Source organism: Eulemur rufifrons, chromosome 15 (assembly GCF_041146395.1).
Source record: "Eulemur rufifrons isolate Redbay chromosome 15, OSU_ERuf_1, whole genome shotgun sequence".
NCBI lineage: Eukaryota > Metazoa > Chordata > Mammalia > Primates > Lemuridae > Eulemur > Eulemur rufifrons.
In genome coordinates, this window is record NC_090997.1 from 106,278,742 (window position 1) to 106,295,444 (window position 16,703).

Genomic DNA, 16,703 nt, shown 5'->3' on the forward strand with positions numbered 1-16,703 from the left:
GGCCGAGACCCAGCGTGCCGCAGCCTGGCTGAGCACTGGCTGCAGAGCCGCTGCCAGGACCACGGAGCCTGCGGGGCTTCCTGTGTCCCGCGTGTCTCACCCAGGACTCCCCGCGGCCATCCCACCTGTAACTAGCCCCAGCCCCAGTGGCAGACAGGGAAGCCGAGAGATGTTATGTGACCCAGTCAGGTCTAGATGGCTGACAAGAGGCTTCTGAAACAGCCTTTCTGCCCTAACCCTGGGACTGTTGCCCTCCCCCCACAGCCCTGAGCACAGGCAGGCCGGAGGAGGACCTTCTGGGCCCCACGCCACATGTAAACCCATTTCTGTGCCCAATCCATGTCTAAAAATAATGGCATCACTGTCTCTGCCTCCCCTAAGAGGTGGGCGAGGAGGGGAGGGAAGGGGAGGCTTGACAGGGGGAGTGACCACCCGGCCACACCACCACGCTGACCCCAGGCCAAAGGGACGCCGCCTTGTCCCCCGTGATGTGTGGACCGGCCGAGGGTCTTCACTTGTGCGGAGGTGCCAGAGCGGTGGGCATTCGGCAGAAGCCGCACATCCAGCCCCCCACACCCTCTGGTTCCACCTTCAGTGCGGTGTTAAGTTACGTGAGAAATCCGACCCTCCATCATAACACAGGCTGTGCGTGCGATGACTTGGCCAACCGCGGGCCAACGGCAGTGTTCTGGGCCGTTCGAGGCGGGCTGGGCGAGGCTAGGTCAGGTGTGTTCAATGCATTTTGACTTGTGATATTTTCGACTTCTGATGGGTTTATTGAGAGTCGAGAAGCATCTGTATATTAAAGGAAAAGAAACCCCAAAGCTGGGAGACTTTTAAAAATTATCACTGCTGTCTGCTGCCCAGCTAGTGTGTGGGGCATGTTTAATCCTCACAGCAGCCCAGGAGGTGGGCACTGTGACTCCCCTCATTTTACAGATGAGGAAACTGAGGCACGAATGGTCTAAGACTATATAACGTGCGGTCAGGTGCTGAGCTGCCTCCGGGCCCAGGCTCCCCAGCTGCCCACTCACCTGCACAGAAACAGTGCCAAGTGCACTCTGATACAGTGAAATAACATTTCTTTTTAAGTATTTTATAATTCAGACTGTTTAGCTCAGTGCAACAAACTTCCTGTCCACCCAGATTTCACCTGAATCAGTGTCCATGCGCAGCCTGTGCTGGACAGAGCAACAGCTTTGGAGCCAGACGACCTGGGCTCCTGTCCCCACAGAGTCCCGTTTGGAAAACCGTGATAACAACCCAGCCCTCAGAGTCATGGAGGCTAAATAAAGTACGAGGTGGCAGAGCCCCTCGTAATGATGGATATGGACACTCCGTGTTGTGTGGTCCTTTGCGAGCATTGTGGAATGTCAGCGGCCACAGAAAACTTCCTGAAGTTCAGCATTTTAAAAAGAACACTCTGAACTAGGAGCCAGAAACCTGCGCCTTCACTCCTCCTCCTCCTCCTCCTCCTCCTCTCCCTCCCACAGATTGTTCACACTCACATGTACACACACACACACCACACGCCCTACACGCTGTGCACACTCGCACACACACACCTACGGTGTTACTCTGCATGTTATCGTTAGGTTCTCTGAGGAGGAAGCAGGTCCCCAAATCCAATCCTAACCCCAGGGACCGGCAGCTGATTTGTAGCCACCAGAAACCAGTCTCACTTTTCAAACTGGTTCAGGGAAGCTGGTGTCTAGGTAATCGAACATCAAGCAAACATGGAAAGCCAACACAAGTCGCTCAACGTCCACTTACATTCAGGCTCCAAGTGCTCAGCCATTGCAGCCTCCCTCCCAGCACAGCGCCTGGCTGGGCTGTTCCCATGGAAACCACAAACATTCTACGCCCCTCCCCCTGCACCTCCGCAGCTGAGCATCCAGGTCACCAGCCCTTCCCGGGAATCTCCCTCAAAGAGCTGTCCCTCTTCTATGCCCCAGACCTTCCTGAACAGGGAGGACTAGATGGGTGCTCACCGGTTATACTTTTTTTTATTTTTGCCTTTTCAGAAAGTAAGACTTAATACTTTTTAAATAAAACACTTTTTGTGATTTAAAAAAATCAAAGTATCTTTGTGCTTTCTAATTGTTTGCCAAAGCCTAGGGGGAAAAATATAACTTCTCTTTATTTAGGCATCTCCTTTAGAGATGTGCAGATTATACAGTGCACAACCCCTCCAACTGTACCTGGAGATCTGGCATACAGTAGGTGCCAGTCATTAAATGATCATTTAGTCGTGTTAGTGTTATTACTCATGTATTTCCTAGTATGGAGTTGAGATCCTGTGAGGTAAAGTAATTTGCCCAAGATCACTTAGCAGGGAGGAGAATTTACAGGTGTGTAAATGCACATCTGTATACCTCAGAGTCTGTGCTTGTCCTCAGACTATCCCATGTGGCAAGGGGGCAAAGAGCTAAAAACTGCCCCTATCTTTGAAAACTGTGATTCTACTTACATTTCTTTCAGCCAGAAAGAATTAGAGTGTAGTGGACGGGTGACTTGGCCTGCTCTTAGAAGTAACCTTGAAACCAGCTACTTATGGCTCTAAAATGAGAAAGCGGATAATAACCTCGCAAGTTGCGAGGATGAAGTTACACCATTAACGCAGTTAAAGATTTGGGGAGCACAGTATTTTTGTCTGTTTTGTTCCCACAGTTGCTGGTCAGATACTTTCAGACGTGAACAGTCTGGATCCATGAAGTCGCCGCGGCCTCACCTGCTCGGGCAGCTCCAGGACCAGGTGTGCTCGGATTGGACCTGCGAAGATGTAACCACAGGGCTGACTGATTTCCCTCTGCAGCGTTCTCGGTACTCAGGCATCTAGAACCACCACTAGAAATGCTGATGCGGAAATACCCACAAAGGGTATCTAAGTATGAGCCCCAGAGAGGAGGCGCTCAGGCCTCCCCCTTCAGTTGGTCACAAAGCAGGACGTCATGGCGGCAGCCAGGTTTTTACGTAGTCAACTATTGGAGATGAAGGAATGAATTTTTGTGCTCAGAATTCCTTAGTGATTCAGTGAAATGGCTGTTTCATAGATTCTAAAATATCCCATCATGCCCACTCTGCACAGACAGGGACAGGTGACGAGAGGTGTTCCCCACCTTCTCCCACAGGTGGGCCGGGGGCCTGAGAGAGGAGCGCGTGGGCTCCCGGAGAGAGCTGCTCCCCCCAGCCTGTGCTCCCTCGCACCTGCTCCTTGGCATGAAAACGAATTTGGTTCATTTTTCATGGAATTGTAGGGTCTCGATTTATATTAGAAAGAAAATAATTTGTTTTCAGGACCTACGTCTCTCCCAATTCACCCCTGATGGCAGAACACAAATGCCGTTAAATAAATTGACATGCTAAAGATCAGAAAGTCAATCAGGCCTTAAAAGCCCTCCTGTGGCTCTCCTATTGCTAAATATGTCATCAAAGTGTTTGAGACAGAAACATACTTAATTATTTTTATCAGTGCAATGAATTGATCTGCCAGAAGCACACTGGATCTTCCTAGAGGCCAGACTTCCATGCGGGAATCACCAAGCGCTGCTCACCACGCAAACTGTGCCTGCAAATGACGGGTTGCAATTAGCGTGGCTGCTGTTTTGTTCATGCACTCTAGATGGCGCTTGAACACATCCTAAAACCTTGCACTGCCGAAAGCAACCCGAGGATGAGACTTAATCCACCATCCCAGCTGATTCATGTATCCACCCGTCCTTTCATCCTACCCTTCACTGGGGAGCGGGGGAAGCATTGTCTGCCACTGTTGCTTTGCTAAGAGTGCAGAAATGCACAGTAATTCCCGGCTCTGCAGATGCTCAGCGGAGAGGAGATTTAGGAGCAAAACGCAGTGGGATCTGAGCAGCACGGAGTTGCGAGTGAGCTGGCAGAGGGAGAGGGAAGGATTCCCGTCGAGTGGGCTGGGGAGGCTCCCAGGGAGTCCCTGACCACAGTGGGGAAGAGCCCTGGAGTCGGGAACTGGCCAAAAATAAACGTTTCCAGTTACTGCTTTTTGACTATTAGCATTTGTTGCACTTTCTTTCTGCTCCTCAATACCAGTCAACGAAATGTCTAAACCTGCTGTGAAAGGTTCTTTCTATTTTTGCTGGTGGGTGAAACGTGTGGGAAGAAGAGAAAAGTGGAGCGTGAAGGAACATGCTTCTGTCTCATCAAGCCTACTTTCCTCTTATGCGAACAACATTAATTGTGTATGATTTTTGAAAATTAAAAAAACTGGTTAAATGTCTGAGATTTTCAGGTGTGTAAATGTGTGGCTCCCCTTCCACGTGTCAGTGGCTGTGACGATGGGGCGGTAACTCCCGAAAGAAACACGTGCGCGGGAAGCGGCGGTGACCTGGCGGGGGCTGCAGCGGGATGAGCGTCCACTCCGGCCCCGCGGAAGCCTCGTCCTGCGCTCCAGCCCGCATCCCTGCCAGACACGCCTGCCTCCCGCGTGTTAAGTGCCTTGTTTGCTTGTTAAGTGTTGCTTTTGAGGATTATTTTTGCATTAGGAAATAGATAGGATAGAGAAACGTTACTCTGAAAACTCTTGAGTTAAAGTTGAGGGAAAAATCAAATGTGTACGAAATTAAGATGAGTATTCAAACTCTGAGCAGCTTTATATAGAGCCAGTCTGCAGCTAGGATTACCAATTTTATGGATGCATTAGCTCATGAAATGTATTTTTAGCATAGTAAACATTTTATTCAGTTTCACGGTAAATGAATATTGAACAGAAGCCCTGTCTACACTGCATACAGGGCTAGCCGTGTGGAAGGCACTCCCTTAGTAAGAACTCGGTGTTAGGGAAGAACCCCAGTGTGAGGCTGTCCACACTGTCCTCCTAAGTCTCATGGCTGGCGACACTCACATTTAACAACGCAGCAGGCCTTTATTCCAGTAAGCTTTTTTTTTTTTTTTTTTTTTTTTTTTTAACTCCCAAATTTAGGTCTACTATGTTTAAGGCCAGGGAGGATCTTGGGATACAGGTGAACTTTAACTTTTTAGTCTTAAATGTTTATCATTTGTCTGCCCACCTGATGGCACGCCGAGATAGCCAAAATAAAAACACAATTTCTTTAAGCAGCGTTTCTTAAGATAAAACCATGAGTATGCTTATCACTGCGTACAGTCTTTAGTTTGGAGGTTTTAGCCTAGAAAACGCTCTTTCCTACGGCAGAGAGAATTCCGGCACTCACGCATGCGCACACACGCCACCGTCTCCTGCCCGGCGCAGCTCCGTGCAGCAGGATGTGCGTGCGCATGCGCCGCGGGCGGAGGTGGGGAAAGACTGGCCGGGAGGGAAGCTACCTGGGGGGCAGGTGGGCAGCTGCGGTGTCGCCAGCTCCGTAATCCGAAGCATCATCCTACAAACTCACTGTCTCCCCAGTCTTTAAACCTTTAAAATTACACAGTGGAGTTAGCAAATCAACATTTTATGTTGTCTCATCCTTTCTACAGAAAAGGGCTGAAGCGAACCAAACGCACTACTTTAGTGTCACCTTGGTGTCTTCTAGGCAATCAAGGCCCGGAGTGTTTTCAAATGAACTTTCATGAGGTGTCTTATCTTGCGCACAAATGAGAGCAAATGATAAACGTGAAAGGTATTTTAAAAACTCTGTATTCAATTATTCACACCAAAGGAGATCCATTAAAATTATGAACATTTCTATATATATTTCATGTATCATACATATATATACTTTATATGTATAATTACATATTGACAAAAGAATTCTTGCTGCTCTAAGAATGTAAGTAAAACAAAGATAGATTTTGCAATATAACACCCATATATGCATATATACTGGCTGTTTGAATTATGAATTTATTTACAACTTGCCTAGGTTATAATAAATGATTACTGTTCTATTATACAAACGTAACAGTAAATGTTTCTTTTAAATACAAAGACTGCAAATGAATACATGAAAAAATTACACACATGTACAATATTTATAATTTATAAATGCAAAGTTAAGACCTCTTTAAGTTATTGCACTTGTGCATTTTACAAAGATTTTTATGTCATACATACAAAATTATTTTTTTAATTTACTAACTCATCAACTATGATAAAGTTGAATATTGTTAACTTGAAATTCTTTCTCTTTCCAATAGAGAGCCTATCAAAACTTTGGATGCAGATTTGTTGACTCTACAAATCAGTTCTTATGAGCATTGTATTTTTGATAGCACATAAACTCTATTACACTCCAGCAGCTTTTGGTCAGCAAGGAGATCATCACCTGCAAACTCTTAGATGCCGTATCTAGATATAGATATAGAATCACTTTTGTTCATATGTTCATGTAAAGAAAGTCACCTGTCTTCTCAGAAAGAATCAAGATGCTGAATTTGTACAAATTTTGGTAAATACAGTGTTTTGGGCAAGCACGTAATTTCAGATAGGTAGGGGCATTGTGTAGAAATACCTCTGTGGATAAATCTATTATACTTTCAGTTTGCACACTAAGTGAACACATAGCATATACACCATATAACACATCAGATGGAAAATAATGTTTCCATATGTCATTTATACAGGCTATTTCAGATACAGCATAGGACTGGATATTAAAGTGACTAAAGAAAAAAATAAAGGCTGCAATGCCCACGGTATAATGATATTTTAGTTGGGCTTGAGTATTAGATAATACACTTTTAAAACTTAACTTACAATAGAAATAAAACCTTTCCACTTAAACTTCTGCCAATACACAGTACTATAAAAACATTGGTTGAAAACTGAACTGTGTAAACCAACTTCCTATTTGGCAAACTCTGGACTCAGCTGTGTCTGTCTTGGTCCTTAGGTGACGTTACTCACTCCCCACAGAGCCATGCCCTGTGTGATTTCAGTTGCAGTTTTCTCACACCTGCAGGAAAGAGCAGGTACATTACATCCGACTTAAAAAGCACTGCTTTCCATTGTTGAGGGAAGAAGAGAAAAATCAAGTGAAGATAGTAATGCTTCTTGGGATTTTAAATGTGTTTCTTGGGAAACATTGACATGTCTTTCTTTTTGTTCTATCTTCTTAATTTGGAACGAGCACACTACTGAAACATTTTTCTTTCTTTTTTGCTATTTTTATCCATCACATAAAATGCATCCAATGCTTCAGATAATCAAAATATCCAGTTTAAAAAAAGATTTAAAAAGTGTGTACTGCATTGGATATCACTTATTTAAACTTAATATAAATGTATAAAGAAGTCAGCAAAAGGTGTATCAGGATAACTGCTTATGCTCATGTAAAAATGTAACAGCCATGCGCTGGCAAGCCTTGGGGAAACAATAACCGATAGCATACTCAGCTAATTTATATTTTACAATGATTTTTAAATCAGACTAATACTTCCAATAGAAGGTATCCACTATAGTGACTAAATGAACATAGTCTTAAAAGAATAAAAGCCTGAATAAAATCAGCAAAGTGTAGAAAGCAAACACGTGTTTGAAATATGTAAAAAGATAAGTGATTTTCAAAATCTAAATCATGCTTATTTGCCTGAAACCCATCAAAATCACATCAGAATCAGTGTCATAGTTCTTGCAGAAAGGACTGAATCTGAACAGTTCGTTGGTTATAGTCACCAGGGAATATGTTAATGAAGTTAAATAAAGGATAGAAATCTGATGAGGAGAGAATAATCCTACTCATTCAATTTGATAAAATTAACCATGGATGTGTCCCTTTAAATGTTTTCAATTATAGATAAGCAAGAAAAGCAAAATAATAAATACATGAATGAGGAAGTAAAACTGTAGTATTTAAAATAAAGGCACAGCCAAGGCATGGTAATTTAGTTCCATTAAAGCTCAAACCTTAATTTTGAGTTAAAAGACCAGAAACACAATATCAAAATCGAAACCTATTAAAAACTCCCAGGTATCTAAGGATTTATACATCTACTTATATCCTGTACAAACATATCTAGTGCACATTAACATACCAATAAAGCAAAATTCACTGAGGTTGTACAAAATGAAAAAAATCTAAAAAGCATGCCAAAAAGAGGAAACCTATACTGAACAAATCTAGCTTCAAATTAATTCTGTTTTTGCTGCTGTGAGAACAAGACACTTGGAGTACCGCTGTAATCATCTGTACAGTCCTTTTCCATTGAAGAAGAGCAGGAATGAAGACAATTGAGTCTAATATTTCCAGTTGATCTCTTTTACAATATTGGTTTCTCATGTGTTTCTTAGACATAACTAAAGCTGAGAAATGGATCACAATCCCTGCCCTAGGAATAAGGTCATTTTTGAGAATTAGCCTCTATATGCACTGCATTTCAAGTTTTCCTAATTAATTCAGGGAGTCAACTGCTAATTAATAAGATACTTACATTTTTAGGATGTTATTCCACTGCCTGAGGTCAATATTTCATGTTGTTGGCATGCATTTATATTTCCAAGAACATTTCTAGCTAAAAATATATTCACTATGTCTGAAAGGATAATGGAATGATTGCACGTGACCATAAACCTTGTCTTTTATAAATCAACATAACCAATATAAACCTCTGCAAATTGAACATTCTACATATACTCATAGCTGGTTACTGAATTTATACTGGACAGGGAAAAGTTGGCCCAATATAAAATGTCACCTTAATGAGAAATTCACCAAAAGTTTTGGTAATAAAATCTATTTGCCTGACCTCTAGTATTAATATATTACCTTTTAAGAAAAGTTCTGGGGAAAAGATAAGAAACAGAACTAAAAAGTTTATCTGCTAAATATATCTGCCAAAATACAAAAATACTCCTGACTGCATGTTTTCCAAAATGAATTATTAACTAAATATCACTGCATCCTGGACCCTTTTATTTTAGGTAAATCTATGATTACTAAGAAAATCTTACACATGGTAAAAACAATATTAACAGTTTAAACTATAATATAGTCTTTTGTTCAAACTGTGCTTCTCTTATGATAATATTTCACAAAAAATCAACCAACCAATAAATCCATACATTCCTTTGGGAAACTGTTCAAAGTAGAGGTCACAAAATATAACACATTTGACTATAAGAAATTAAGAAAATTTTCTATAATGATCTCATCAGAACAAACTTCATATGCAAAAATAGCCATAAGATTCCCACCTCCATGATTGTTTTCTATATTTTAAAGCAGAATTCCTCCATTCCTTTAAAATCCTTTTAATTAAACAATAATCTTACATGATATAGTCCCTCCTGCAATTCAGTCTCCAAGTTAAATTAGATGGCTAAATTAACTTTTGTAATTAATGTTGTATTTGGTGGAATCTAGTTTCATAAACTTGTATGCAGAAAAATGTGCAACTTCTTAGAGTTTAATGCAATCAATGATTACACTAACACAAAAATGACACTTTCTAGTCAACTCTGTATCAAGCAATATATATTTTCTAACACAAAAAAAATCACTGTTTTTGAAGAATGGGGATGATTTTTATCTTTCATACGTGTTTGCTTCTCTTTCTCTCCTTCTGTCATATATATGTGTGTGTGTATATCATATATATACATACGTGTGTATGTCTACATACGTACATATGAGCGTGCATCATATATACATCTCTGTGTCTACATACATTACATCCATCCACAGGTGTGTGTATCTAGCTACAGTGGTATTCATCTCCCTTTAGTTATTACATTTTTATGTCATGTTGTATAATTAAAATAGCAAATGGAGCTCCATGTAGGGAAGATGGCAACTTTGCGAAGCCCATAAGGAAATTGAACACATAGTGTTAATTTTAACATAAGAACAATGTTTATGTATAGCTAACTCTGCTACAGCATAAATAAGTCATGTTGTAGAAGCCTCTTACTTAATTTTGCAAAAACCAAGCTACTATAAACAATGTGTATAGTATTAAATATGTAGAAGCATATTTTAAAATTTTATTTTATTAAAAGTAATATTCCAGTTTTCTGCCATGTGAATAGTGAATAGACTATTTGTCACGGATTGGCCTGACAGTTCTTGAGACTCTATCTAATTCCTTCAGGTTAGAACTAACCACAGGTTCAGAGGTTACTGTGCCATTGTGCTAAGTCTGTAAAGTATTAATGTGCACCAGTAGTGACTGCCTTGTAATCCCTGTAGGAAGGGGTCCAGAGTGTTACTTTTGTATTTTTTAAAACATTTACATTGTACAGTAATATTAGTACAGAAGTTTCACAGAAGGAACTATCCAAAGCACAGGTTTCCATGTAGATATTTGATCTGTGAGAAGAGTAGAGAACAGAAGTAAGTGTGATGTGATTGTACTACTGCCTTCTTCAGCTTCCACGCCACGGACAGGAAGCTTATGAAATACGATCGTGTAGCATAAGGAAAGTGATCATGGGAGATGAATACAGCAGATCAAAGTAAAATACAAAAGACTTAAATTTTATGGTTTAATTTGATTTTTTTAAAAAGAAATGTATGGTATTTTAATTAAATAATTTTTAGAATAAACTTTTCATTTTGAATGTGAGTCTAAAATTTTATAATGACACAAAATGAAAATATAAAGGAATCATTATTAAAACTTCACTTTTACATCCATAAGACTTGTCCATTAAAAAAAAATTTGCACTGCCTTGCTTTTATTTTGTTCTTTATGCAAACGGTTCAGTAAATTTGCCAAGACAAAATGAAGAAAAAAATTATGTTTAATTATTTGACATATTTTGAATTGATACTTGAAGTTCTGAGATTTATTGTAATGTACACCTGCATCTCTTCTCAAAAGGACAGTCTACTCCTTTTAGTGTCAAATTTATCCATCTAAGCCCTTTAGTATAAACTTAAAGAATACACTTTAGCCCACTTAACTAAATTCATGAAGATGTGAAATAAGAATTTGACTTTTTCTACCACTTCTTGCTCTGTGATCTCAATGACACCTGTCCTGAGGCTGGGGACTGCAACTCAAGTCAATTACAAGCAGGTCACTCATGGACGTTCACAACAGTAATGTGTAAAAATTCCTATTTAAAACCAACAACATCAAAGCAACATTGGTGTTACAGCCGAAGTACAATACCGTCATAGTACCATTTTAAACCCTCGTGTGGCAGACACAGTGGGAAAGTACCCTTCAGAATGGTTTTGTCCATTTCCATTAAGGCCTCAGCAGTAGCAGCCTAGTAGAAAGACCAGTTCGCAAGTCAAAGCAGTCACTTGCCGGCTGCTCTCTGAGCACGGTGGTCCTGGTGTCTGCTGCCCGAGATGCCTCACAGATGACCCTGGCAGGAGGGTATCTGCCTGGCATCTCTCCTTGATTTTACCTTCTTGGAGAGGTTTGTACCCCAGTTACCAGGCGTAGGTCCCCCCACAAACATAAAAGGAAAAAAGTCAAAGAAGCAAGGTAAGAATGCTTAGGTGGGACAGCTCCTCAGTGGTGGTGGTCGCTCTTCACTTGGTGCTTCTTGGAGGTCCCTGGGGTTGCGGGTGGGGATGAGATCCACGTCGCACTCTCCTCCCCTCGAATCACCTTCTCCCACTGGTTGAGATTGTCCCTATGGGCAACGGATGCAGGTACAGGTAAAGTTTAAACAAGGATTTCTGGGCTCTGTCTCAGAAATTAACCAGTCCTGGTGCAACTGCGCACAAGGGTTTTTGTGGTGCCATCCTGACTGACTGTCACTTGGTGCCATGGTCAGGCAGGCTGTCATGACGCCTCCTCAGGAAAGAGCCCCCGAACCAACAAAGCATCAGGGGCACCTTGTCCTGTCAGCTCTCAACCACAAGGGCAAAAAGGATATGTCATTTCTTAGCCAGGTAGACGGACTAACTTGAAAAGGGAATGCTCCCTAGGATCTACTACAGAGGAACATGCAGGAAACACAGAAAGGGAGGAATGGCCGAGTAGCAGGGATGTTCAGGAACAATAACGAGGACCCGGGGCTTCGTACTCTGAGAGGTGGAACCAGCGTGGCTCCCTGGAGGCCTTTAAGCCCTATGAAAACCCTTGAAACTTGAGAGTATCTTGATCTTGAACACTGTGCCATACATAACAAATCATCTTATGTTATATCAGGAACAGACTTTTGAAATTTCCTTGTTACAGTAAAATCATGTTTGTATTCTGGTGACCTCTCTGAAGTGTAGGCTCATCTCCCCTCCAGTCCTCTAATCTTTCTCTCAGTATCTTTAGTGCAAACATCACAGGCATCTGAATCCTCTCCAACCGTGTGACCACAACCACCGCACAGAACCGTGTGCTCCATGGCTACCCTGGCGGAGCCCCTCCCCACATGTCCCACCTGGACTCCGCTTACTTATACGCAAAGGTGAAATCAGAAGGGAACCTTGGCTTGGGAAGACACCAAATTCATACAAAGCATACTTTTCAACTTGCTCCCTCAAAGTCCCTTTAGCAAATATGCTAAGACACCTCGGACAAAAGAAATCCCTAAAATATAACCTGAAAAGCGTAACACTTTTAACTTTTGTACTATATCATCAAATATCATTTTTCCAGATCCTAGAGATTTTCAAAATGTTGGAAAAAGACGTATGTTTTCTTGAACACTAATACATAATGAATTTTTTAAGTGTTAATAAGACTAAAATGCCCTTTAAGAGATTATGTGGTTCAGCCAAGTATATTGACACGGAAGTGTATCAAAACTGCCAAAACAGCAGAATATCAATTCGCAAAGCTTTCCAAGTAAAGTTCCTCAATAACTTTTCCAGGGCTTGACAACCACAGCAAGCATTCCTTCTCCTGGTTTCTAAGGATCTAGCATAAAATACAGAGAATTTTTGGATAGGAAAGGATTTCTGAAGATTCGTTAGGCTTTTTCTAACAATATGTTTGAATTTAGATTGATATCCCCATTTCTCTTCAGTGGTATATTTATTTTTATAACCTAATTCCATCAAGAGTAGGTCCTGGCTCACACTTCACATGGACCAGCATGGCTAGGCCCTTATATAATAAGGTTGAGATTTTAATAAACTAACCACTAACTAGGGTCAGGTAAGATTCACCAAAATAAGCGGGATGTTGTGTTTATCTCCCAGTAGTGGAGAGGAGAGAGAAACTCTCTCTTAAATAGGGGGGGAGAAAAAGATAATGTTTTTATGTTCTTGCTTGTTGGTTTTGTTTGTTTGTTTGTTTTCCTTGACAAACGGTCCCCAAATAAGTCTCAACAGCACAGAATATGGGAACACTATGTTTGTTTTGGTTTTGTTTAAAACAATCTGGCCAAATGTTCATCTTCTGTCCTCTTTGCCGTGTATCCACTCCAGCTGCCCCTGAGTGTGGTTATGACCACAGTTAAGAAAGGGCTCCATTTTGGAGAAAGTTCCATGAGCTGATGAGAAGAATTTATATTCAGCGTTATTTGGGTGGAATGTTCTGTAGATGTCTATTAGATCAATTTGTTCTAGAGCTCTTTTTAAATCCATTGTTTCTTTGCTTATTTTCTGCTTGGAGGATCTGTCCAGTTCAGTCAGTGGGGTGTTGAAATCCCCTGCTACTATGGCATTACTGTTTATCAAGTTATTTAGATCAAACAGGGTTTACTTTATGTATCTGGGCACTCCTGTGTTGGGTGCATAAATATTAAGAATTGTTAAGTCTTCTTTTTGGATTTTTCCTTTCACCATTATATAGTGACCATATTTGTCTTTCTTTACTTTTGCTATTTTAAAGTTTATGTTATCTGATCTAAGAATAGCTACTCCCACTTTCTTTTAGCTTCCATTTGCCTGGGAGTTTGTTTTCCAACCCTTCACCTTGAGTCTGAAGGCATCTTTGTAGGTTAGATGCATTAAATGGAACTTTCTCCAAAATCAATCACATCCTAGGACACAAATCAGATTTCAACAAATTTAAAAAAACAGAAATTGCACCATGTATCTTCTCAGACCATAGTGGTATAAAACTAGAGATCAATTCCAACAGAAACACTCATCACTTCACAAAGTCATGGAAATTAAACAATCTATTGCTGAATGACTAATGGGTCAAGGAAGAGATCCAGATGGAAATCAAAAGATTTTTTGGACTAAATGATAACGGGGACACAAGTTATCAAAATCTGTGGGATACAGAAAAAGCATTCCTGAGAGGAAAACTAATAGCATTAAATGTTCACATTCCAAAAGACAGAAAGCTCACAAATCAACAAACTAACAAACTGTCTCAAGGAACTGGGAAAGGAAGAGCAAATTAATTATAAACCTAGCAGAAGAAAAGAAATAACTAAGATCAGAGCAGAACTAAATGAAATCAAAAACAATAGAACTACACAGAAGATTAAGAAAACCAAAAGTTGGTTTTTCAAAAAGATAAACAAAATTGACAGCCCTCTTGCTAGACTGACAAGAACTAGAAAGGAAAGGACTCTAATAAACTCAATTATAAATGAAAAAAGAGAGGCCACTACGGACGTCATAGAAATACAAAGCATTATCTTTGAATACTATAATAATCTACTTGCTCCAAAACTGGAAAACGTGGAGGAAATGGACAAATACTTAGAAACAAACAACCTTCCTAGGCTTAATCCAGAAGAAATAGAATTCCTGAACATACCAATATCAATCACAGAAATTAAAGCAGCAATTAAAAATCTTCCAACCAAAAAAAAAGTCCCAGACCAGATGGGTTCACAACTGAATTCTACCAAACCTACAAAGAAGAACTCATACATATACTGCAGAAATTATTCCACAACATTGAGAAGGATGGTATCCTCCCCAACTGATTCTATGAAGCCAATATCACCTTGATAACAAAGCCAGGAAAGGACACAACAAAAAAAGAAAACTACAGACCAGTATCCCTCATGAATAGAGATGTAAAAATCCTCAACAAAAATCTTAGCAAGCCAAATCCAACAGCACATCAAAAAAATAATTTATCATGACCAGGTGGGCCTTATCCCAGAGATGCAAGGTTGGTTCAACATACGCAAATCTATAAATGCAATTTACCACATAAATAAAAGCAAGAACAAAGACTATATGATTCCCTCAATAGACACAGAAAAAGCATTTGACAAAATCCAGCACACTTTTGTGATAAAAACTCTTAACAAAATAGGCATAGATGGGTCATACCTTAAAATTATTAAGGCCATATATGATAAACCCATAGCCAATATCATACTGAATGGGAAAAAACTGAAAGCATTCTGCTTAGAACTGCAACCAGAGAAGGTTACCCACTGTCTCCACTTCTATTCAACATAGTGCTGGAAGCCCTTGCCAGAACAATCAGACAAAAGAGGGGAATTAAGGGTGTCCGAATGGAGGCAGAAGAGGTCAAACTCGCACTCTTTGCTGAGGTTATGATACTACGTCTAGAAAATCCCAAGGATTCAACCAAGAAACTCCTGGAATTGATAAATGAATTCAGTAAAGTCTCAGGATACAAAATAAATGCACACAAATCAGTGGCATTCATATACACTAATGATAGTCAAGCCAAACATCAAATCAAAGATGCAACACCTTTCACAATAGCTTCAAACAAAATTAAATGTTTAGGAATATATTTAATGAAGGAGGTAAAAGACATATATAGAGAGAACTACGGAACACTGAGAAAAGAAATTGTGGAATATGTAAACTGATGGAAAACCCTACCATGATCATGGATTGGCAGAATCAATATTGTTAAAATGTCCATACTACCCAGAGTGATCTACAGAATTAATGCAATCCCTATCAAAATACCATCATCATTCTTTACAGATCTAGAAAAAATAATTCTATGCTTTGTATGGAACCAGAAAAGACCTCGTATAGACAAAACAATCTTAAGCAAAAAGAACAAATTGGGAGGCATCAGTTTACCAGACTTTAAGCTTTGCTACAAGGCTACAGTAACTAAAACAGCATGGTACTGACACAAGAACAGAGATATAGACCTTTGGAACAGGACTGAGAACCCAGATATAAAACCATCTTCATATTGTTATCCAATCTTCGACAAAGCAGACAAAAATATAAATTGGGGAAAAGAATCTCTATTCAATAAATGGTGATGGGAAAACTGGATAACCACATGCAGAAGATTGAAACTAGATCCCCACCTCTCACCTCTAACAAAAATCAACTCACGATGGATAACAGACTTAAATCTAAAGCGTGAAACCTTAAGAATTCTAGAAGAAAATGTTGGGAGAAGTCTTATAGACATTGGCCTAGGAAAAGAATTTATGAGGAAGACCCCCAAAGCAAACACAGCAGCAATAAAAATAAATAAATGGGACCTGATCAAATTAAAAAGGTTCTGCCCAGCGAAGGAAACTATCACAGGAGTAAATAAACAACCTACAGAATGGGAGAAAACATTTGCATGCTATACATCTGATAAAGAGCTGATAAAAAGAATATATATAGAACTTAAGAAATTAAAAAGAAAAAAATGAAACAACCCCATTAAAAAGTGGGCAAAACACATGAACAGAAACTTTTCAAAAGAAGACAGAATAATGGCCAGGAAACAAAAAAAGAGTGCTCAACGTCTCTAATCATTAGGGAAATACTGATCAAAACCACAATCAGATATATCACGTAACTCCAGTGAGAATGGCCTTTATCAAATGTCCCAAAATAACAAATGCTGGTGTGGATGTGGAGAGATTGGAACACTCTTATACTGCTGGTAGGACAGCAAATTAGTACAACCCCTGTGGAAAGTAATTTGGAGATATCTCAAAGAGCTAAAAATGGAAATGCCATTTG

The 16,703-nt window shown here is 40.1% G+C and overlaps 1 protein-coding gene across 1 annotated transcript in view; it reads right to left on the reverse strand.

Moving 5' to 3' along the window:
• Positions 1–11,391: 11,391 nt before the first annotated feature.
• PDE10A (phosphodiesterase 10A) overlaps positions 11,392–16,703 on the reverse strand; it is a 230,854-nt gene continuing 225,542 nt past the window's right edge. Inside the window, exon 22 of the mRNA XM_069489102.1 lies at positions 11,392–11,515. Within this exon, the coding sequence (XP_069345203.1) occupies positions 11,392–11,515 (124 nt within the window). The remainder of the gene's footprint in view (positions 11,516–16,703) is intronic.